At 37.6% G+C, this 24,122-nt stretch overlaps 2 protein-coding genes, 1 long non-coding RNA gene and 7 other non-coding genes across 13 annotated transcripts; 9 read left to right on the top strand and 1 right to left on the bottom strand.

Moving 5' to 3' along the window:
* Positions 1-44: 44 nt before the first annotated feature.
* rab34b (RAB34, member RAS oncogene family b) lies at positions 45-9,583 on the bottom strand. Its single transcript, XM_037748039.1, has 11 exons — positions 9,366-9,583; positions 8,274-8,502; positions 7,824-7,915; positions 6,284-6,349; positions 4,734-4,835; positions 3,943-4,007; positions 3,725-3,776; positions 3,562-3,643; positions 2,289-2,379; positions 2,058-2,165; positions 45-929 (listed from the first exon to the last, which is right to left on the bottom strand). Exons 2-11 carry the CDS (start codon positions 8,319-8,321, stop codon positions 868-870), a joined length of 768 nt encoding a protein of 255 aa, XP_037603967.1. The 5' UTR covers positions 8,322-8,502; positions 9,366-9,583; the 3' UTR covers positions 45-867.
* Positions 9,584-10,852: 1,269 nt separating this feature from the next.
* LOC119476357 lies at positions 10,853-14,405 on the top strand. Of its 4 annotated transcripts, XR_005204003.1 has the most exons (9): positions 10,853-11,128; positions 11,986-12,067; positions 12,284-12,330; positions 12,541-12,623; positions 12,830-12,916; positions 13,129-13,219; positions 13,422-13,509; positions 13,961-14,015; positions 14,217-14,405. It is a non-coding gene; the product is annotated as an uncharacterized LOC119476357 (long non-coding RNA). The 4 variants fall into 4 exon arrangements; XR_005204006.1 differs by lacking the exon at positions 13,129-13,219 and having other exon boundaries at positions 10,854-11,128; XR_005204004.1 differs by lacking the exon at positions 12,541-12,623 and having other exon boundaries at positions 10,854-11,128.
* Positions 12,116-12,195, top strand: LOC119476391. Its single transcript, XR_005204023.1, has one exon. It is a non-coding gene; the product is annotated as a small nucleolar RNA SNORD49 (small nucleolar RNA).
* On the top strand, positions 12,382-12,455 carry LOC119476388. Its single transcript, XR_005204020.1, has one exon. It is a non-coding gene; the product is annotated as a small nucleolar RNA SNORD65 (small nucleolar RNA).
* Positions 12,667-12,740, top strand: LOC119476385. Its single transcript, XR_005204017.1, has one exon. It is a non-coding gene; the product is annotated as a small nucleolar RNA SNORD65 (small nucleolar RNA).
* LOC119476386 lies at positions 12,967-13,040 on the top strand. Its single transcript, XR_005204018.1, has one exon. It is a non-coding gene; the product is annotated as a small nucleolar RNA SNORD65 (small nucleolar RNA).
* LOC119476387 lies at positions 13,266-13,339 on the top strand. The gene has a single exon (XR_005204019.1). It is a non-coding gene; the product is annotated as a small nucleolar RNA SNORD65 (small nucleolar RNA).
* Positions 13,802-13,879, top strand: LOC119476393. The gene has a single exon (XR_005204024.1). It is a non-coding gene; the product is annotated as a small nucleolar RNA SNORD49 (small nucleolar RNA).
* LOC119476384 lies at positions 14,058-14,131 on the top strand. Its single transcript, XR_005204016.1, has one exon. It is a non-coding gene; the product is annotated as a small nucleolar RNA SNORD65 (small nucleolar RNA).
* Positions 14,406-17,331: 2,926 nt separating the features above from the next.
* On the top strand, positions 17,332-24,082 carry LOC119475993 (calpain-1 catalytic subunit-like). The gene is made up of 21 exons (XM_037749155.1): positions 17,332-17,578; positions 17,732-17,819; positions 17,918-18,033; positions 18,125-18,258; positions 18,627-18,819; positions 18,906-18,980; positions 19,057-19,142; positions 19,236-19,307; positions 19,409-19,566; positions 19,711-19,871; positions 19,987-19,998; positions 20,128-20,330; positions 21,688-21,757; positions 21,859-21,954; positions 22,044-22,101; positions 22,236-22,291; positions 22,448-22,516; positions 22,679-22,757; positions 23,090-23,203; positions 23,430-23,482; positions 24,056-24,082. The coding sequence occupies exons 1-21, from the start codon at positions 17,339-17,341 to the stop codon at positions 24,080-24,082; spliced, it is 2,160 nt and encodes a 719-aa protein (XP_037605083.1). The 5' UTR covers positions 17,332-17,338.
* The last annotated feature ends 40 nt before the right edge of the window (positions 24,083-24,122 follow it).

Consider the following 24,122-nt stretch of genomic DNA (forward strand, 5'->3'; position numbering starts at 1 on the left):
CACGGTAGAAATGTGATTAGCTGGGGGAACAGAATGTGAAGAACTTCCACTCACGGTTTGTTTACGCCTTCTTTCTTTTTCTATTTCAAGAGAGAGACAACACGGTGATCAAAACCAATTTATTTACAAGTCATAATCAATTAGCTGTAATAAAATCTGTGTTAAATAGGAGATGAGAAGAACATGCGCAGACTAATGGAAGATTTCTTCCTCCCGTCTTGACTTTAACTGAGTGAGGGAATCAATTAGCTTCGGATGAAACTTCCTGTTTGTTTGCATCCCTGCGAAACAATCCCTCCATTGTCATGACAACCCTGATGTCAGAGGAGAGAGATGCGTTGTGGGTATGACTACGGTCATGGGAGCTGGCGTATGCATCACATTAGCAGCACACAGACACATGACAGGAGGACCAGTGAGGAAGCAAAAAAAAAAAAAAAATGCACACAAAGTCTGGTGCTGATATTTTCTCCCATGTGTGAGAAAAATGTTGCTTCAGACAGACACGTGTTTATGGAAGCAGGTGTAGTTTAATAAAACTGGAGAATAATCTTCCGTCTTTTAAAATAAATGTCAAGCATCTCACAAAGCTTTATTTGTTGTGACCCCGACAAGCAGTACAAACATTCCTGAGAGGACTTCTTGTTGTTTACAGCCTCAACTTAGAATTCATTATGTACAACCTCCTCTCATACCGTTTGCAGAACAACACAAATACAACATGATTTAGTTGACATCGGGTCTAATCATGGTATCCACACTGAGCATGCTGAGTCAATGTTATCAGTTTAATTTCCCCTTCATTGTGCCATTGAGTGTTGCCGTGTAGTCGGAGGAACAGTGCATGCAGGCGGCCGTTCTCCCTCCTCAGCAGCAGTTGGATTTCTTCTTTCTGGGTTTGTGATCAGCGTCTGTGCTGTCTGTGAGTCCTGTGGGAAGCAAATACAACACCTTTTACATTTTTTGGCATTCAGATGAACAATTTGAGATACAGTAGGACATGTTTGAGTGATAAATTATATGTATTTCTTACTGTCAGCAAATCACATCACATCACAACCAACAATAAGCTGATCCTAACAATTAAAAGCTATTAAAAACTTGAAATGAGCCACACTTCATTACCATGAACATGGGTTTTGTTGATTATTTTAGTGGTTCTGGTTCCCAAAGCTGGAGGTCGCCAAACGATCAAAGGGATAAGAAAGAAAGTTTTCTTTTCAAATTTGTCTTTTTCTTTGGACATAAAGGCTACTTTCATACTTGTACTTTATTTGGGTATTTTATTCTACTTTATACTCCTACTCCACTTCATCTCAAAAGGGAAATGTTGTAGGCTACTTTTTACTCCACTACATTTATTTGACAGTTACTTTGCAGATTTGGATTATTAATACAAAATAATCATCAACTATGATGTATTATTATAGATTAAAACTACCCAGCAGTATATAAAGTAATTAAAATGAGCTCCAACTTTACCAGCTCCAACATTCATTTATAAATATAAAACATCATTTATACCGTACTATATATATATATATATATATTTACTTAAGTAAAAGTACAAAAGTATTAGCATGAAAATATAGCCTACTTAAAGTACCAAAAGTAAAAATACTCATGCAGAATTGCTCATTTCAGAATAATATGTATTATATTATTGAATTATAATTATTGATGAATGTTGATGTGTTCATCACTTTTATATTTATATACTGGGTAGCATTACTTCTTCCACCACTGTGTTTGAATAATGAATACTGTTTACTGTTTAAGTGATGCTCGATTTTTTTAGCATTACTTAAAATTAAACTAATGTATATATTTGTGACTTGTTTTTAATAGATTTACATCTTCAACCGGAACAAATGGAGCACCACAGACAGTAGTGAGGTGTGGAAGGTAGGGTAAGGCATTTCTTTTTATCATTTGTTGACAATAATAATAAAAAAATAAAGCCAATAAAATAAAACCAATAAATTGGTAAATTAATCAAAAATAGTTTAAAATAGGATATGATACTGCCTTCTTAAAAATGACACTAACTGACTCACTGATAATGTCGCCGACGTGCCTCGAGTCGCTTCTCTCGAGCTCGGACAAAACGTTGGCCTCAAAAGTCAGAGAGGCCAACCTGAAAAAGAAATCCCTGACACCATCTCCTGGAACAATAAAAGAGAAGGAGGAAAGAGTTTAGTGAGACAGAAAGAGGATATAACAGAACAGCATGTAAGTGATGGTGACTGACGGGGATTTGTTCATGCTATTATGTGTTTGACTCCCACCTGACTTGGCAGACACAGCCCAGTACTCTGCTTTGATTTCCTCAGAGAGTCTCATGGCCTCCTCCTCAATCTGAGCCAACTGATCAGGAGACTGAGGAGCGAAATACAGAGAGAGAGAAGGCAATAGGAACAGGGAAGTGGAGGAAAGTGTTGAAGGAAAGAACAAGCTTTAGGCCATTGGTCACTACAGAATTGGGCTCATCATAAACTAAAAGTAAGATATTCAGAGCTGCAACGACGGGTCGATAAACAGATCGATCAACAGAACATTTTTCTGCAACTATTTTGATAATTGAAGCAGAAGAGCCGAACATCTGATGGTTCCAGGTTCTCAAATGGGAAAATGTACTGCTTTACTTTGCCTTACATGATATTAAACTGAATATTTGTGGACTTTGGACTGTCAAACAAACATTTGACGGACTCTAGGAAATTGTCATGGAAATATTTTACTGTTTCTGAAGTTATATGGACTAAACGATTAAGCAAAAATTATCTAAAGGAGCAGTGTGTAGGATCTGGGGGTATCTAGCTGTGAGGATGCAGATTGCAACCAACTGAACTCTGTCCCGTGTGCCGAGCGTATAGAAGAGCTACGGTGGCTGACACGAAAACGTGAATGGCCCTCTCTATAGAGCCAGTTGTTATAAGAGTAGCGTAGGTCATGTGGAGCAGAGCCAGTGTGTAGAGTGTGTGTGTACATGGGAAGTGAGTGGTGAAGCAAGAGAGAGAGAGCAGCGGCGGCGACTGGAGCGAGTAACGTTATCGACTCCGACCCAAGCAGGAAAAATTAACCGTGTTTGGTTTGTCCGTTCTGGGCTACTGTAGTAGTGAAGTCTGTGAAGAGGACCTGCTCCCTATGTAGATATAAACAGCTCATTCTAAGGTAACAAAAACACAACAATTCTTATTTTCAGGTGATTATACACTAAAGAAAACATAGTTATGAATATTATATTCCATTTCTCTTAATAGATGCCCCTAATTGCTACATACTGGTCCTTTAATCAATGATAATAAAATACTTTTTGGTTGCAGCCCTGGAGATATTAGCAAGAAAAAATTTCTTCTGAAAGATAATTTTTAAAAAGTTTTTTTTTTTTTTTTTTAAAATTACTGTTAAAATCACCCCTGCCAAAATACAGCACTAAACTACATTAAAAAATAACATTAACAAAACTTCACATTTTAATTAATTATCAAAATTGTTGCTGGTTTATTTTCTGACTATCGACTAGAGTTAATTGACTCATTTTTGATTAGTTTCACCCACACTGAGGTCTTTCTTGGTACCGACAAGGAACAGTAAAACACTGGATGGGTCATTTTCCTTCATGGCATCCTCCAGCCACTGCCTACACACACAAAGACAATTATTAGACCTCAAATGCTATTGTAATGATACAATAAGTAGATCAGAATGGGATATCCCTTACCTGGCATGTTCTAAAGAGCCCCCACAGCTTAAGTCAAACACCACTATAATGGCTGGAGGAACGTGAAGAGACAAACCGTATGAAGAGAAGTCAAACAAAGAGCATGATGAGAAAGTGTTTGTATGTGTGTGTGTGTGTGTGTGTCACAACACTGTTCATTTACTTCAGTGAAAGGTGAGAGTTGTAATAGTATACTGTAAAGACTGAGCATCATTCACCTTGTGCTCCTCTGTAATATGTTGAAGCGATGCACTTGAAGCGCTCCTGACCTGCCGTGTCCCACCTGAAACAGATCAGATGTTTTAGAATATGATGTTCAGGCCAGGACATCTCTGCAGCACCACAATATTTAATTTAAAATGGTATTTTGACACATCCCGGGACCTCCAGGGGTCCTTGAAGGAGTTCCAAGGGGTCCCCAGAAAATTAGAAATAGTTTATTTTCACTATTTCGATTCACTAAGTGAGACCAATGTGAGTAAGAGTCATAAGAGTGACTATTCTGATCATAGGTTTCACTTCTTATCAATGGGACCTAATATGATATAATCCATCTAATAGTTGTTGAGATATTTCAGCGACAGGCCGTCTTTGCCATCCCTAGAGCCACATCGCATAAAAAAGCTCAACAAGGAGCAGAAGAAGAGGATCGGGAGTCCAGAGTACTACACAGTAAATAGAACTGATGATTTGCCAGTGAAAGCTTTAAAAGTTCACTGACTTTCTGTGTTGCAGTCTGTCCTTCTTGGATGTTAAACTAATTCTACACATGTGCACTGAATGCGTGACCAAAACAGTGAAGGAAGAACATAATTACATCATTTAAGGCGCCCAATTTAAGTCCAATTTAGAGGATGTTGTGTATCTTCAGAAGTGTCATGTGACCTCATACTCAGACACTCAAGAATGTTAACTTCATCAGATGAAGGTCAGGCTAGCATTGAACAGACCTCACTGACCCATTTAGGGCTCAGTCTATGAACTGAGTGTTTCATAGCGACATACTTACAGCTGTAAACTGAAGGGAACGCCGAGCACCTCGAAACGCTCCATCTCAAAATCCACCCCAATGGTTGCTTTGTAGTTCTTATCAAAGGCACCCTTACGAAACCTTAAAGAAACAAGGGAACAGTGAGAGAGAGGGGATTTATTTTAGAGCTGCAATTAAAAATCAGTACTATCTATTATTAGCAATTAATCTCTCCACTATTATCCCTTTTTGATGGATCAATTTGTGTATAAAATGTTAGAAACATTTGTGGTGCTGAAGTGATTTCTTAGAATTGATCATTTAGACAAGGCAAACCTAACAAATTACTTTTATCTCACCTGATTAATTAAATACTAAATTATTGGAGAAAAAAATATATAGCCACACATGTAACTCACACAAACTCGGTTAAAACCCTCAATGATGATTTGGACCTTTCCCAAAGAAAACAATGAGTTGCAACTGTGTGCATAGGCTGACTCTGTGTGTAAGTGTTTCTGTTGTAGCGGGGAGATTTCCAGCACTTCCATGAAAATGTGAAATTAAAAGCATTAAAGCTGCAGTCGGTCACTTTGAAAAGTTATTTTTTTATAAAACTGTCACTGTATCCTGACAGTAGTGCATGAGACAGGTAATCTGTGAAAACAATCATGTTCTTCTGTGTCCTCGTAGTGCTCCTAATGACATTTTTTTTTTTTTTCCCGAACAAAAACAACCAATCAGAGCCGAGGAGTCTCTGGGCAGCTGGCGAACTACGGTCAAACGGTAAAACTAGGCAGCGCTGATCAAATATGAATCAATATTCTGTTACTGTAATGCCTATTTCTCACCTCAAATGTTTTCAGACACATCTTGTAGTGTACTGTTTAGCTGTAAAATTAGAAAGTTTGTGACCCGGCAGCCATGTTGAGATCAGTTGAGGAAATACCAAGCACCGCCCACCAGCCAGAGCAAACTCATTTTACAGCTAAACAGTGCACTACAAGATGTTTCTGAAAACATTTGAGGCGAGAAAAAGCCGTTGCAGTAACCGAATATTAATTCATATTTGATCAGCGCTGCCTAGTTTGACCGTTTGATCAGAGTTTGCAAGTGATTGACAGCTGCTCAGAGATGACAGGCTCCAGCTTAGCTCTGATTGGTTGTTTTTCTCCGGTCTGTGAAATCCTGCAGATGCCATTAGGAGCACCGGAGGACACAGAGGCACATAATTTTTTTCAGCTTACCTGTCTCATGCACTACTGTCAGGATATAGTGACCGTTTTATGAAAATAACTTATTTTTTTTATCAGATTTGCTCAAAGTTATGTATTTCAGCTTTAAGCTAAAAGGCAAAAAATAAACATTTACCTGTAATGAATTTAGTCATCCAAAATGTAGAAATGTTATTGATTTATGTAATGATTTTTTTTTTGTGGCGCTATAACCTTTGAAACGCACAAATAACATTATGAAACACTTCAACAAGTAATATAGTCATGGTTCAAATCAGAACAAAATGTAATAAAAACATCTAACACGGCCACGTAATCCTTTAATTGATCTAATTATTCATGAGTTCTTCTTACCTGCTGATCAGACACGTTTTCCCAACTGCAACGTCTCCCACTACGATGACCTTGGCGATATTAAAGCTGGCAACAGAAAGCCAATACAGTCATCCATGACTCCAACAATAGCATTAAAAACACACAGCAACATGATCAATAACATCAGTTAACCCCTTTTCATAGTAGCTATGCCTCACAGCCCCCTTAAACTGTTATATTCTAAAATAAGTTACTTTAAATTTGATCCTGGTCCTCAGTCTGCTCTTACATTAAAGACGAATCATTTTAATATCACAAATTAAGGAACATGTATATGATTGAGGCACTCTTAAAGTGGTTTAAAAGGATGATTATCTGCTTATGCTATGCTTCAACATGCATTTACAACCTAAAAGAGCACAGCGCTGACTATCTTTTTAATTCATTAAATGTACTGAGAGTTCGCTTTCTGGCTTTCAATCGATTAAAATATTTAATCGCAATTAATCACATGGTTGTCCGTAGTTAAACGTGATTAATCGCAAATTAATTGCACATTTTTTATCTGTTCAAAATGTACCTTAAAGGGAGATTTGTCAAGTATTTAATACTCTTATCAACATGGGAGTGGGCGGATATGCTTGGTTTATGCAAATATATGTATATATTTATTATTGGAAATCAATTAACAACACAAAACATGACAAATATGTTCCAGACACCCTCACAGGTACTGCATTTAGCATAAAATAATATGCTCAAGTCATAACATGGCCCCTTTAAAAATGTCGATGACAGTTTTTTTCGCCAAAATTTAGCGTAAGTTTGGAGTGTTATTTAGCCTCCTCGCCACAAGCTAGTATGACATGGTTGGTACCAATTGATTCTTTAGGTTTTCTAGTTTCATATGATGTCAGTATCTTCACTCTCGTTTTAAAACGGAACCTAAAAATCGCAAGTTGCGTTAATGCGTTAAAGAAATTAGTGGCGTTAAAACGAATAAGCCTTAACACGTTATTATCGGTTAACTTTGAAAGCCCTACTAAATATATAAAAAGTCATAAAACGATGTCTTTTGTGTGTGTTAGGTACAAGGTTTTCTGCATAAATCTTACTATTAGAGAAAAAGAGAGATAATAGTTGTTTTTACACCAAATGTGTTACTCCACGGCGGAAAATAGTCCCTAACAAATACACAAATGTTCTATTGTTTTCTAAAAAAAGGCAGTGCCTTGCTGATTTAGGCATTTACTGAGCCTTTTTTCGTTTTAAATATTAAACTATACATTTGTGTATGAGTGCCTCAGACAGAGTAGAGAAGCTCTAAAGTATTGAGTTGTTTTAATGCAATTTGTTAAAAATATCCCCGGCCTTGTTCTTTGAATAGACCACCAGATCAGTGCAGTCAGATGTGATGGGGCGAGGTCGACGGCTGTCAGCTGACACAGCAGTCATAGCGTGACTTAAAGGGCCCTGCCTGAACAAACTCATTAAGTTTAAACACATGTCACAGTGTTTGTAGTTAGTAGCAGGCTGGGCAGCCGGGTGCGTTGTCTTATTAACCTTCCTGTGATCTCACCTCACTGTGTCGGTCTTCTGTACCTGGCAAGCAGCCTTCACCTGTGGGTGGAAGCCATCTTTGGTGTGCAGCGCTGCGCTCGGACTGAAACACTGTACAGAAAGTGGGGAACAGAAAGAAACTAATTTGCAATTAATCACAATTAACTATGGACAATCATGGGATTAATGGTGATTAAATATTTTTACATACAGTAAATACATTTACTCATCGATTGACAGCCCTAATTTCCAAAGTATCAGCTTTACATATAGCCAGGAAAACAGGCCTTGCTTATATCTTAACTCAAATATCACCGACAGAAAAGGTTTTGTGAGGACAGCAACATTTTCCAAATTTGCAGCCGTTGACATTCAGAGAAACAAAGAGCAGCATTTAAGACTCTTGTTAGCTGTAATTGCATTACGGAGCATGTGTGTGTATGTGTGTGTGTGTGTGTGTGTTACTAACTTTTGGGAGCTGAGTAATGACCCGGTCCTTCCTCACAGGTGGCAACATGCTGCTGCAGTGGATCAACACACAAACACACCTTCAAGCTGCTACTCTAACTGACCCCAAACACACACTTTTCATTCACTTCAAGAAGTAACACACACACTTAGCTTTCTTTTTTGTCTTTTTTTCCCCAACACTCCTTCCACAAAAACCAGGGAAGGATAGTTAAGGCCTTCAAATTGTCCTGAAACAGAGCAAACATCAGAGAGTTAAAAATGTTGTTAGTGGACAGTAAATCAGAAACAGTTTGCAGTGAACTAACATTAACATAATTCCCCTGATGAACATCCTAAATGATGATTCAGGTTAGATTAAATACAGTGGTGGAATGTAACTAAGTACATTTACTCAAGTGCTGTACTTAAGTACAATTTCGCAGTAATTGTACTTGAGTATTTCCATTTTATGCTACTTTATGCTTCTACTTCACTACATCTCAGAGGCGAATATTTAACTTTCTACATCACTACATTTATATAACAGCTTTCGTTACTTTGCAGATTCAGATGAATAATACAAAATTTAATCAACTAAAAAATGATTATATATTATTATAGATTAAGCTACCAAGCAATATATAAACTCTATATATTTTCATTACTTTTAAAGTAATGAAGATTTGTTCCACATTTACCAACTGCAACATTAAAGTGATGAAAACATGAATGTATAACTAATTATAATCCAGTAATAAAATATATGTGATGTGATTCTGAAATGGGATATTCTGCAAAATGAGTACTTTTTCTACTTTATATTTTGATGCTAATACTTTTATACTTTTACTTGAGTAAGATTTTGAATGCAGGCTATTTACTGTAGTACTGCTAGTTTTACTTAAGTAAAAGATCTGAGTACTTCTTCCACCACTGATAAAAAGGTATTTTCTTGTTGTGTAGCAACACTGCAACCCAAAAAGCACTTTTTATTTCTCTTTGGATAATTTCTAGGTGAAGGTTTGAGGAAGGTGTGGTAGAAGCACATACAGGATGGAGCAAATAAGAAACTTTGTGTAAAAACAGGTTTAAATAAGTTTAATAACTTTACCTGAAACTGCTGGGTGGTAAAATGCTGAAGGAAATGTGTTCTGGGTCTGGAGGTGTGATGTGATATCCAATAAATCCTGAACAAAATGACGCTCACAGCCACGAACTGAGTCTCCAGACTGACAAACTTACAATCAATGAGACTCTCCATGTAATTAGTGAAGAAAACCAGCCAATAAGCTGTGAAACAGTGCTGCCCTGTGGCCACAGGGTGTTCCAACTCAATTTACTGATGATAGTGATATGTGTTAATAGTGTTTATGATACTTCAAATAAGATGTTGCTTTTTTAATTGTGTGGGATTTATTTAAGTATCTTTGGGAAACATTAATATAAACCCAACATAAAGACAACAAGTTACTGTCAACATTGCATGTTTTGAGTTATTTTAATAACTTAAATTTACCATATTAATGTATTTTGTTACAATATACTGTATACCGAATACTTACGCGTTGTTATTTTTGACTTACAGCATTAAGTTCTATTATTATATACAATAAATAGGCTATTCCATTATAATTTATAGCACTTGAACTATTATTGTATTTATATATTTTCATGTGTAACTTGTTTTTTTACATAAGATTTATTGTAGGAGTGCAGGAGTTAGCATAAATTTACATTTGTTTACATCTGAAGTTCAAATTTATATCATTCCTAAGTTATTTATATATTATATAGTGAAAAAGTAAAAATTGATTGAAAATTAGAAAAACAATAAAGGAATAAAGAAAGTGATAACAGAGATAAAAAAAAAAGGAAAAAAATAAAGTATGAAACAAAAAACAAAAAAAAGCAAAACAAAATAATAATAACCACTCCTTCCACAAAAACCAGGGAAGGATAGTTAATGCCTTCAAATTGTCCTGAAACAGAGCAAACATCAGAGACTTAAAATGTTGTTAGTGGACAGTAAATCAGAAACAGTTTGCAGTGAACTAACATTAACATAATGTCCCTGATGAACATCCTAAATGATGATTCAGGTTAGATTTAATGCAGTGATGGAATGTAACTAAGTACATTTACTCAAGTACTGTACTTAAGTACAATTTTGCAGTAATTGTACTTGAGTATTTCCATTTTATGCTACTTTATGCTTCTACATGCAAATATTTTTACATAATTACATTTATATAACAGCTTTAGTTACTTTGCAGATTCAGATGAATAATACAAAATATAATCAACTAACTATTACTACTACTACTATACTAACTATTATTATTATTATTATAATTATTATTATTATTATTATTAGTATCATTATTATTATAATTATTATTAGTATCATTATCATTAATGATAAATTATTTTTTATACACATAGAGTAAATTAATCCAAATGCACAACAGGAAGTCGTGACATTCACCTTCCGGTACAGCAGGGAGCGACAGAGCGCCTCGTGGTTTGATAACGCGCCAAAACCAAAACACAAGTGACGTTTAATTCCTGCGACATTCTGCCTATAAATACGTCACCAACGCGACGGTGCTGTCTCTTCTCCAGCTATGAGGTTACCTGGTCGGTCTCACATGTGGCTCTTGTCTTCGCTAGTTCTTCACCAAGCTTGTTCAGATTGATCAGTAAATACAAGGACACAGTACTGACTTTCTTAACAACAAGCTAGTTGAGTTGTAGTTTGTGACTTTATAGTTAAAACGTGATAATATCTGCTAGTTGAAGCTAAAGTTAGCATTGTCCTTACGGGCCTGAAGCAGCCACGTGGAGAACACTGAGATGGACAAGATGAGACACAAGGTAAGATTTGGTTTATTAAGTGAGATGTATAAAAGTCGTGCTAATTACTGATCATGAGTTATTCTTAAAAATGTATGAGTTCATTTTCTCAAGTACTGTAATACAAATTTCGATGTGTTTGAGTACTTCCATTTTCTGCTGCTTTATACTTCTACTCCACAACAACTCAGAGGCAAATTCATACTTTTAGATTCTGATTAACGTATAATACAATACTACTACTTCTACTATTATATACATTATAATAATACTAGCACCTTTCAGACAGGTTAGTGCAGTTCAAAGTGCTTCAGATGACTGACAAGCCCCAAGTAAGACAGAACAAGTGTGATCCGTGAAAACAACAGAAAAGACAAAAACAATTCAACAATTTTACAATGACACCATTTGAGACCAATGCACGGGAGACAATAAAATGATAAAAATGTAATAAAATGGAATTAAAATCTATAGTAACAGTGAAGTAAAAACTAGATTAATAAAATAACAATAAAAGTATTCAAATTTAAATGTATTAAATAAGCTAAAAGCTGCTATAGCTTATACATTATTCTGAAATTTAAAATAGGATGTCTGTTTTACTGTAAAAGTGCAATTATTGCTTCCTCTAGAAATCGATAAAGACACGTGTCTTTTTACGGTTAAATTCATTTAAATCTATTACTACAATGTGGTCCAACTTGAGCCTTGTTGCTTTCTCGTGATCTTTAATGAGAAAATATCATAAACTTGGTGTTTTAGTGTAATCCTAAGTTAATAACTCTTAACTTCCTCATACATGTTAGCCTAATATTGGTTGTATTTTCTCTGTAGTCCGGAGAAGCAATGTTATTTATGAATGTTTTATTTTTCCACAGGTGGGATTCAGTCTTGCAGCTGTTTGCCCAAGTTTAACAGATGTTACATTGGATATAAGGGGTCTCCTGATCTCCCTGCAAGGTGAGTTATAGTGAAGGAAACACAACTTTGTGATGTTTTAATGCCTTTGTCAGTGATGAAAACTGTGAATAGGAAGTGCCGTCTGATGCGACAACTGACGATGTTTTTCATAACTCACTGTTCTGAGCCTCAAACTGCAAGTTTCTGTGGTGATCAATCTTAAAAAACAGTTAATGGAAGGTACTTATTGTTTTGTTTTTTCCCCCTTCTTTTAAGACATGCCAGAATGGACTCATTCAAGATGATGGAAAGTCACGACTGAGGTTTGTTTATTGTGTTTTTACTTGTGTAAAATCTGCTGTAGCCATTAAATGTCGTGATGAACCCTAAACTGAAACAGCTGGAATTACCGGCAGATTGTTCAGTGGTGACTCTCGGTTTTCTGAACATTAGATGATGCAGTTCTCTAGCCCGTCAAAATAAATCTATTTAATGTCACTATTAACAAATCCTAACCTTGTTTCCTTCTGTAGCTGAACAAGCTTGTGAGCTGCCATAAGAGATGTTGTGCTGCAAATGCTCCCAGCCAAACCAGCTGACCATCAATTTCGCGCAGGTGAATATCTGTCTGTTATAAAAATGGCAACTGGCTGCTTCTGTTGTGATGAACCCTAAACTGAAATAGCTGGAATTACCGGCAGATTGTTCAGTGGTGACTCTCGGTTTTCTGAACATTAGATGACGCAGTTCTCTAACCCGTCAAAAATTATTCTATTTAATGTCACTATTAACAAATCTTAACCTTGTTGTTTCCTTCTGTAGCTGAACGAGCTTGTGAGCTGCCATAAGAGATGTTGCATTGCCATGCAGTGCTGCATATGCTCCTAGCTGACAATTCATTTTGTGCAGGTGAATATGCTTCGGTCTGTTATAAAAAAAAATACAACTGGCTGCTTCTGTTGTGATGAACCCTAAACTGAAATAGCTGGAATTACCGGCAGATTGTTCAGTGGTGACTCTCGGTTTTCTGAACATTAGATGATGCAGTTCTCTAACCTGTCAAAATAAATCTATTTAATGTCACTATTGACAAATCCTAACCTTGTTCTTTCCTTCTGTAGCTGAACAAGCGTGTGAGCTGCCATAAGAGATGTTGCGATGCAGTGTTGCATATGCTCCCAGCCAAACCAGCTGACCATTCATTTCCTGCAGGTGAATATGCATCAACTGTTATAAAAATGGCAACTGGCTGCTTCTGTTGTGATGAACCCTAAACTGAAATAGCTGGAATTACCGGCAGATTGTTCAGTGGTGACTCTCGGTTTTCTGAACACAAAATTGCAAAAACATCTTCTCAAATGGGCTTGATCAGTGCTGGTATTCACCGTTTTTAACTTTGTTCTGGTTTCTCAAGGTTTGGCTGGTTAACTAAGAAGATTCTTCTCGAAGAAAGTGAATCATCTTATGGGGTGCATCTGCAGCTACACCTTGAGATGGAACTCGTAAGTTAATTTTAATTTCACATGTTTAAATTAAGTCTTACTCTTTTATACTCACCTTTGTACAATGACAACACTCGGTACTTGGTTGATTTGAACATCTGAACGGACATATTGCATGTAATGATTTGCAGCAAATGGATGTTGGTTCAGAGTTGACATTAACCTCAAAATTGCAGCTTTTAAATGAGCTAAATACTGTTAAATCCTAAATACAAGTGCTTCAACTTGTGTTGTACAATGGTGAGTTAAATGAAAAGGTTATCAAGAGGTAGATGAATCCCTGTGTAGCTTTGTCAGTGATGAAAACCTGGAATAGGAAGTGCCGTCCGATGCGACAACTGACGATTGTCTCTTATCCAAGTTTCTGAGTCTTTGAAAGCTACACTGAAGGAAGATCTGTTTTCAAAATGTATTCTTCTGTTCTCATTTTTCCACATTTGTTTTATTACAGGTGTCATTCTGCCAGTCTGATCCAGTCCCTGAAGTCTGCAGAGTGAATGTTACAGGTAGCTTTTCAGCTTTAATACACAAATAACTGTTGTCCATTGTTGTGATGAAGCCTAAACTGAAATAGCTGGAATTACCGGCAGATTGTTTAGTGGTGACTCTCGGTTTTCTGAACATTAACCGTCAGCATCGTAGAGAAACTGTCTTGAAATAATTTGTAGACTAACTTCCTGTTTCTTATCCTTTTGAATTTGATTAAGTGGTTGCAGTGACTCTGCCTCAGTGTGCCTGCCAGCATGTGGTGAGACATCCATCTGATTCAGATGACAAGATTCGTGGACACGGAGCTGAAGATGGGTGTTCGTTGAAAATCATTTTACACTGTTTAAAAAGCAAACTGAACTGTTTGAGAATTATAATAAAGTGTCAAAACAGCTTGTTAACTGAAACCAATGGTGTTACATTTTGTTGAGCCTCAACTGTAACAAACATGCCCTTTAAAGCAAATCTAAAGGTGATGTAATATACTAAAAAGTAAAACTGCTCTTCAATGACCTTTTTCACAGAAGACATTTGATTTGTTATAGTATGAAAAGCCCAAGTGAAATTGATAATGGTGGTTGATTTCCATAAGTGTCTCAGTGAGCCAGCATGCACAATACCAGGGCCTCCCTGAAGTGGAACGTAGCCAACTGAAATTTTTAATTCTCTCTGCAAGTGTTCTCTGGGCTTCCCAAAACACAGACATTTCAAACGGTTCGGCTGATAAGTAAGGTTTTTATCATAAAAGAACAAGGACTATAAGAAAATGGCTCTCAAACTACAAAGAGCACAATAAATTATTTGGCATTTATGAACAAGTTGAATATCAAAGAAATTATGCACATGTGCAGTGTAAAAATTCACAATCATGTGATAAACTAGTGTTTTTGTTCCTAATTTTCCATAATCAGTTGTTGATTTTAAGTGTGATCTAAAAAGTTGTGTTAGGGACTGTACTTGCCAACGTCCGTACCAGATTTCAAGACTTTCGACGAATCCAAACAATGTGTCTGAATGTGCTAAGGTGTGCAAACCCACTATTTAGGAGTGTCCACATACTTTTGGAAGTAGAGTGTAATTATGTGCATAGACTCGTGTTACAAGTCCATCCAGTCCATTCAATAGTTGTTGAGATATTTCCTCCAAAGTGATGGACGTCGTCTGTCATAGAACCATTTTGCTAACATGGCAAACAAACAATTGGTACTTACATAATGAACTATAATCATTCTGGGTACAGACCCGATCACATATGATCACCATTAACACACCACGTTTCACTTCCCAGTGATGATTCAGCTGTCTAAAGCAAGTTTAGTTTGCTCTTGTTTCACAGCAGCAAAAATGTCCCTATATCTGATAATTAGTGGTTACCTTCATACCATAATCAATCTATTTAAACTTGTCAGTAGCATGTGTAAACATTCAAAATGCAGGAATGCTCGTTCAAACAGTAGACTTAGTAAAATTGTGTTTATAGTCTTATATTACATGCAACCATCAACCATTCCTTGTAAAACTGAACTAAAATGGAACTGAAAAGTCAAAACTAGAATAAAATAAAAACTAAATGAAAATTCAAAACTATTATTATAACCATGATCAGGAGTTAATGGAAGAAAAAATTGTTGCTTCTTCGTACGCTTGTGCTTTCAACCTTTTATGGAAACATGAATAAGAGCATAAACCGACATCCAGTATTTCATTTTCTGTATCATGACTTGTCTGTACGTCACAAACATGATCAATATGTCAGAGATCCTCTCACTAAGTGTCATAAATAAGCTTGCTTTACAGTCTGGTACATTTTCCTTACAGGTATAAGGTGTTAAAAGGCATCCTGCTTGTATGAGTGTGATCTACCCTAGAGGAAGATTGAAGCTATATAAGTTCTTCAAAAACACAGAATTCCTATTATTTGTGGTTTTCTCTGATACCAATTCTGTGCATACTTCCTGTGCTGACTCTGCTTTTACTAACATTCCTTCTACTTATTTGCATATGGGCCGAGTGCTGCAGTGCTATATGCAAAATTCCTTGAAGCTGTCATACATGCCGTACATCCTGCCTAGACACGACTTGTCCAATCTAACTATAGGGAACACGCTGAGCGATTTATTGTCATGTCAGGACTTGCTAAGTGTACATTGTTCCTGCAGCTGGTGTGAACGTATACACTGACATTGGTACTTAATATATTCACTTTCTGCTCTGTGTCTGCTCTAATTGCTAATCAGAATTTGATAAGTTGTGTAGTGCATTAATAATTCTGCAACAGTTCAGGAGCTATTTCACAACCCCAAGCCCAAATTAGCATGAAATCATCATTAGACAGATCCAATGAGAGCACTGAAGGGTTCTTGAAGAGAGCGTGCCGCGTGCACAATAAAAGTAACGCGCTGTATCTGTAATACAATCCCTTACAGCAGCCCAGATATTTAATACTACTTATTTATTGAGTTTCTAATGTTTACATTTTTGCACGTTTGCGCCATAGACGTTGTTCCAACACTATGGTTATGTCTGAAACACGTCTAACAATTTTGCCCCTAACAAAGAGGTACATAGCTCTATAAGGGTCCCAAAGACACGTTGTATTGTATATTTTCTTTTATCTATTCTTCACAGCATTATATAAACTCAGAAAAAAAAGTTTGGAAATTTGTGTTTGGTGGATTATTTCTCTGTTGTTACAATGCTAATGGTCATTGTATTTTACATCGTTGGAAAGCCTGTTTATTTACCTTCACAATGATGTCCAACTTGTAAGGATCATGCATTTGTGGGATGAGCAGCACAGCTGATTATGTAGGTAGCGCCCAAGAAAAATGTGCCAAAATTCTCAGCCAATGGTAAACAGTTTTTCAAAGAAAATTGGTTGGGAACCACTGGTGTACACAACAAGAACATATGCATTGAAAACAGGAAACATGAACAAAGACAATATAATTATGTGAATTCCACAAGACAAGTCAAGGTAAAGACAGCAGACAATGAGAATGTCAGGTGACATTTTACTGGAGGTGATGATTTATGTCAGAGAACCAGTTTTCTGACATACATCATAAGCCTCTCTGCACCCTGTCATTTTAGCTTTACTATACATTCTGTGGGGGTGGGTCTGACTCCAGCCTTATGCAACACATGAGTGAATATAAGTGAGGGGTAGTCTGCTGCAAAGACCAGACTGACGCCTCCAAGTCATTTCTGGAAGAAGCAGTTGGTTGCAGGCAGCTGTCTCGCAGGTAATTATCTCCATCTGTCTCTGAGACACATCTTTTTCACAGCATTTCAAATTAGATTCTCTAATTTTCTCCTTGTGTCACAGTCTTTCGTCAACATGCCCGAATCTGGAAACTGCACCTCTATCATCAACTTGCGTTATCAAGATGGCACCGAGGGGAGCCCCTCCAACCCTACCAAGTTCAACAACCAAGACTACACGCAGCTGAAAGACAACCACCTCCGCAGAAGGAGGCTGTTTGTGGACTACTCCTTCCCACCTGACAACGGATCCCTGGGTGACCTGCCTGACTTGAGCCGCTGGCGTGAAGCCCAAGTGGAGTGGCTTCGACCAGCTGTAAATACTTTAAAATGTGTTTTTTCTTAATCATGCAATGTTAGTAGATCACATGTGTATAATTGTGCAGTAGAGGAATATATATGTTGACATTGTGAAGTTTGCAGTTTTTCTTATATGTTCTTACATGCGTGTCTTCATTGTGTTGTCCAGGATATCTTGAAAGCACACAACAACAGCGATGATCCTACTTTCTGTACCAAAGGAGCCTCACGCTTTGACTTTGGTCAAGGCAATGTGGGTAAGCAAGGATCTCTCTTACAGCTAAAGACAACAAACACCTTGCTTAGGTGGAAATTTGGTCTACGTGGAAGTGATTTTGTTTACTTCATTTACCAGGTAACTGCTGGTTTCTCGCTGCAATTTCCTCACTGACGCTCCAGAAAGGCCTGATGGTGCAAGTTGTGCCAATGGACCAGACCTTCGAGGACTATGCAGGGATATTTCACTTCAGGGTAAAGGATTAATGATACATAACAATGATTTCAAAGTACACTCTGGTTCATCGGCGAACTTGTAATTCATACTCGTCCTTTCTTTTGTCAGTTCTGGAGGTTCGGCAAGTGGGTGGATGTTGTCATTGATGACCACCTGCCAACACTAGACAAGCAGTTACTTTCCGTGCACTCCAAAGGTGGAAATGAGTTCTGGGTTCCTCTGCTGGAGAAAGCATACGCCAAGTATGAAACCAACTCACTCACCCTCATATGAAGTACTTTAGTGGGTCTCCAGACATAAGGTGTTACATTCAGTGGCAGTTCTAGACCATTTCAAATGGGGGGTAGAGCAGTCGTCACTAATCGTAAGGACGGTTGTTCGATCCCCGGCACCGTGCAATCTACATGTCAAAGTGTCCTTGGGTAACATACTGAACCCCAAATTGCTGTAAGTGTGCGTGTGAATGTTTATCGCTCCTGAGAAATAGCTGATGCTTTGAATGGTAGACCTCTGCAATAGTGGGCAGAGTAGGGGGAACTCAACACGTATGAACGGTTTCCATGACAATCACCGGCATTTACAGACATTTATTTTTCCTGTCTGCCTTTAGAGTGTGCGGTTCATACGCAGACATGAACCTCGGGTTGCCATCAGAGGCCTGCAAGGACTTCAGCGGAGGCTTGAACATGACGTACAAACTCCAGGAGGCCCACACTGCAGGCCACGATGTCGAGCTGTGGAACTCGCTGAGCAGAGCCACCGGGTGTAGGTCGATGATTTGCTGCGGGACCGCCCAGAAAGGGGTAAGACCCAATTACTTAAGGGTAAAAAAAAAAAAAAAAAAAGATGAAAGTCACTGGTGTGATTTGAATTTTTTTGTCTGTTTCAGAATGAGGTGGTGAACACTGTAGCGGACACTGGTTTAGTGGATGCACACGCCTATTCTGTCACAGCAGTCACTGAGGTAAAGTTCATGTTGCGCATAGATTGATAGAAAAGATTTTTGTTTCTGATTTATCAAATTATCATATCATCTTAAGGTTGAGTATTACGGCTCCAACGTGAAGCTGGTGCGGCTCATGAACCCTTGGGGCAGAACAGAGTGGAACGGAAAGTGGAGTGATAAGTACTTGAATTAATCATGCATCCACCCATATGTGCATGTTAAAACTAACTGTGCTACAACTGAAGAACACATTTATTTTCCTCTTGTGCTCAGGTCCGATGTGTGGGGTAGAATAAGCCGAAAAGATCGGGACAAGTGTTTTGACCGCAACGATGGAGAGTTCTGGTAAACGAGCTACATTAATGCTGTCAAATCCTACACACTGGACCTTTAAGTCCCAGCGGTTGACATCTGGCCTTTTTCTTTTGCATATCTTTGTCTGTTAGGATGGAGTTGGAAGACTTCTGTCACCACTTCCAAATGTTGTCCATCTGCTGTGAGAACCCCAACTTTATCGACGGCGACCTCACCTGCCAGTGGAAATCCATGACCTACGATGGTAGCTGGGTAGCAGGGAGATCTGCAGGCGGCAACACGTTATACTGTGAGCCCAATGCTTTGACCTTCAACTATAACTGCAAGGACAACATGTTTGTTGTGTCTTTTTTTCCTTTTATGTGCGCAAAAAAAACACTACACTGTCTCTGAAGTGTCATCTGACATTGTTAATGTTTCTCATCACCTGTAGCTTCCTTTGCGACGAACCCTCAGTATCGCATGCAGGTGACTATAATAGACGAGGAGGAGCAGGGAGACAAAAACATCTTCCTCTCTCTGATGCAGAAACCTCAGCAGCAGCAGAAGCGCAAAAGTGTACAATCCTACCCAATTGGACTTACCGTCTATAAGGTTTGCATCCGGAACTTTGGGCTCATTAAATAATGATTAATTATACAAAATGCCAATTTGGCAGGTATAAAAACTGCATAATGACTTTTTCTTCTTCCTATTTCACATCCATCAGATTCCACCAGGGGTAAGAACAAACATCACACTCCACCTGTGCACACAAAGCCAATTCCACATTTAAATAATCCTGAATAATGCAATTTAATGCTCAGGAAGAAAGTTTCATTTCATTAAATAAGGTTCATAATTTCCCCAGACACCACAAGGACGCCTGAGGTCCTCTTTCTTTAGAGCAAACACGCCTATGAAGCTGGAACAGTATTACACCTATGACAGGGATCTGGTGAAGGAGCACAGTCTGGAGCCAGGAGAGTACGTGATCATCCCCTCCACCATGAAACCCCACATGAGTGCAGACTTTGTTCTCACTGTCTACTCCAAGGCTGAGACCAAGATCAGGTAAGGACTTACTGATATTTGACATACTGTGTATACTGTAAGTCCCAGTGGAAGCTTTTATACCAAAACAAGGATTGCTCATTTGAATATCTGACCAATGCCTTGCCAAGATGATTGATACCATTTAAAGTTGCGATATTAGCAGTACATCAGAGTTAGGGCTGGGCGATATGGAGAAAATCAAATATCACAATATTTTTGACCAAATACCTCTATCGAAATTACAACAATATTGTAGGGTTGACTGCGGGATTGGTGAATAATTGATAAATAATTATCAGTAATGTGGATATAATGACTAAGTGGGTAAAGGCAAATAATAGAACAGCTAGAACAGTCTGTTAAGTTCAGAAAATTACATCACTTTACTGTAATGCAGTCTTTAAAACCAGGAAAAGACAACGCTTATGCTATATTACGATATCCAAAATCTAAGACGATATGTAGTCTGATATCCCAATAACGATATAATATCAATATATTTCCCAACCCTAATCAGAGTAAAGGCTATCTTTGAGAATAATTTTAGGAATTTGGGGTTTTAGCAAGCTGAGGAGAAGTTTCCATTCTACCAAATAAACATACACATGGTGGTTATTTTAAAAGCTGATGGCACTACTTTAAGCCAATGAAAATGGATTAGCATAGAAGTAGGGCTAATAAATGCCTCTGATACTTATAACTTTGGGGAGAATAAGCATGTTCTGACTTTAGTTGTTCACCACAACAACTTAATAAAGTGATAATGTGTCAATGCTGTGTTGCAGCTTTGTTGTACTGCCCACAATTGGCAATTAAATTAGCAATTAAAACAGCTTTAAAGTTAAAGTGCGAGCTAAAGTTAAACTATCTGAGGTCTTTGAATTCTTATAGCCTAATAATCCTCAGATAATTAGAAGTCTGGTTTTTAAAGAGGACCTATTAAGTTTTTGTGATTTCCCCCTTTCCTTTAGTGTGTTATATAGTTTTTTTGTGCGTGTAAAAGGTCTGCAAAGTTACAATGCCCAAAGTCCACGCCAAAGGGAGTTACTCTCCGCCACAGAAACACTGCTCCTGAACTGCCTGAAACACCTTGATTGAAGTCCCGCATTTTCTTCTGTAACGTGGTGATGTCACCAAGTAACACATTTGCATAATAGAGTGCTCCAGGGATGACATATTTTTGTAGGTAAACCAGGAAGCAGAGTGGGCTTTTTTGTTTTTTGGGCAGGTCAGACAGAGGGTGAAAAGATGTGCAGCAGCACAGCCGGTATAAGACAAATATATATATTTTTTTAACATTAACACATGAAAACAAGTTCTAGTAGAAACTGAAAATAAGCATAATCCTTTTTAACACACTTTCCGCTGCATCCAGTCCCCATGATGATGAAGATGATGAACACGATCATGACCACGAAGAGGAAGAGAACTTAATTCTTCCCGAGGTATGAAATAAAAGAATGAAGTGCTGACTTTAGCTGTGAGTTAGAGAGAGCAAGTTTAATTCACCAATTTGATGTCTGACTCATTAACTTCTCATCTTCAGCCACCAACCGACAGTGACAGGGACAAGGACAATAACAAGGAGGAGACCAAAGACTGGAATCCAACCCGCGCCATGTTCAACCGCTACGCTGATCAGGTGTCTTATTTTTCTCTCTCCACTCATCCATCTGCTTGTCCATTTCATTTCTTTTTCTGACATCAATCGATCACACTTTCTGTTGTCAGTATGGTGAGCTGAAAGCCAGACAGCTCCAGAAGCTCCTGAATGACAACTTCCCTCATGGTGAGTTGATTTATATGTCTCTGAAAACATTCCAAATCCTAATTCATTCGTTGTGAATCATGACTCCAAATCTTTTGGCAGTTTTACAACCAGTCGAGTTACTTTGGGGATTTTTCCATTTTCACCATTCACAGGCAGCTGGAACGGCTTTGGTTTGGATACCTGCATGAGCATGATCGCTATGGTGGATGTATCCTTAAAAAAAAAACTATTAAAATGTTGTTTTTTCTTATATCACAAATCACAACACATTACCATGCCAGAAAGTCTAAATGAAATCGCAACATTCTGGTAAGGAGTTAAATTAAATTGTTTGTTTTTGATGAGACAACCTTAACGTGCAAAGATCGACCAAAGGATGACGATGACCTTCGCTGAGTTCTCTACTCTCTGGGAGAAGATTAACAAATACAAGGTGATGCAGCATTAAATTCATATTTATATGAATTTATTCACCCAAGACACTTCTTTAAAAATTGTAGACATGGACTATCGGATGTTCAGTTAATAATAAAAAACTGACATACATGTTTAAAGTGCTCTTAGTGTCTAAATTTAGTTTAATCTTTTTTTGCAGAACTACTTTCATCGTGCAGATTTGAATCAGGGCGGATCCCTGTCTGACTATGAGCTCCAGAAGGCAATTGAGGCTGCAGGTAACACTATTTACCAATTGAAATATAATTTAACACTTAAAGGAACAGTGTGTAGCCTTTAGGGGGATCTACTGGCAGAAATAGGAGTATAATATTAATAACTATGTTTTCTTTAGTGTATAATCACTTGAAAATAATAATTGTTGTGTTTTCGTTACATTAGAATGAGCTGTTTATATTTCTACAGTAGCCCAGAATGAACTCCCCTCCTCTCACCACTAGGGGGCCACCAAATCCTACACACTGCACCTTTAATAATAAGCTTCTAGCACTGCTTTATATTCACAATTGTAACTGGAGTACTTGTCACTTTCTCCTTGTGTCTGCACCAGGAATGGATGCGAATGACAGCATGGTGAGGCTGATGACTTTCCGGTATTCGGGCTTCTCAAGCATCTCCATGGAGAGCTTCATCACTCTCATGTTACGCCTGGAAAATGTGTCAAGTAAGTGACATGGCAAACCACCAATCACATCACTTTCAGAATGAAGTGGCAGGACTGAAGAACTGAATCCACCTTGAATCCTCAAACTCAACTCATACTACACATCACATGATCACAGAACAGTGCACAGTATCATGGATTAGCCTATAGAGTATTTTTCAAATCATAATGTGTTTGAAGCCTATGTTGCATTAAAAAAAAATTGATATTTATGGTTTCTTTACAGATGTTTTCGAGGACAAATCCTCAGATGGAGTGATCAGCATGTCCTGGAGTGAGGCAAGTCTATTTCCACTTAATGTCATGCAATCTTCTTTTTGTTTCTCAAGAAGACATCCAACATACAAAAAGATAACGTGTGGCAGAAACATCATGTGCTGAAGTAAAAGTGGCAATACTGCAATATGAAAATACAAATTCTGCTGCATTGACAATGTTTCTTAGTATGTAACTACTCGTAATGCAAAATGGCATTATTATATGATTGGATTATTATTATTATTAACAATGCAGTAATGTATTAATAGTATTTTACTGCTGTAGATGGTTGGTGTGCCAAGTTTTCACTGTGTTACACACTGTGGGGTAGTTTTATCTCTAACAATGCATCATTTTTTATGAGCACACATTTTTATGTGTAAAATCTTAAATCTCTGCAAGTAACTTGTAAATAAAGCTGTTAAATGTAGTAAAGTAGAAAATACGTTTCCCTCTGGAATATAGTGTTCTAGCAGTATAAAGTAGCATAAAATGGAAAAAAGTACAGTAATTCACTAAATGTGCATTTCATCACTTTAGTGTGAGCATCAGAGATACTAACAATTATACAAACTGCCTTTTGTTTCGTTTCAGTGGTCCAACTTCTCCATGTACAACTAGACCGAAGCCGACACAGGAGAGAAGATTCTGGTAAACTGTT

Source organism: Sebastes umbrosus, chromosome 17 (genome assembly GCF_015220745.1).
Source record: "Sebastes umbrosus isolate fSebUmb1 chromosome 17, fSebUmb1.pri, whole genome shotgun sequence".
NCBI classification, from domain to species: domain Eukaryota; kingdom Metazoa; phylum Chordata; class Actinopteri; order Perciformes; family Sebastidae; genus Sebastes; species Sebastes umbrosus.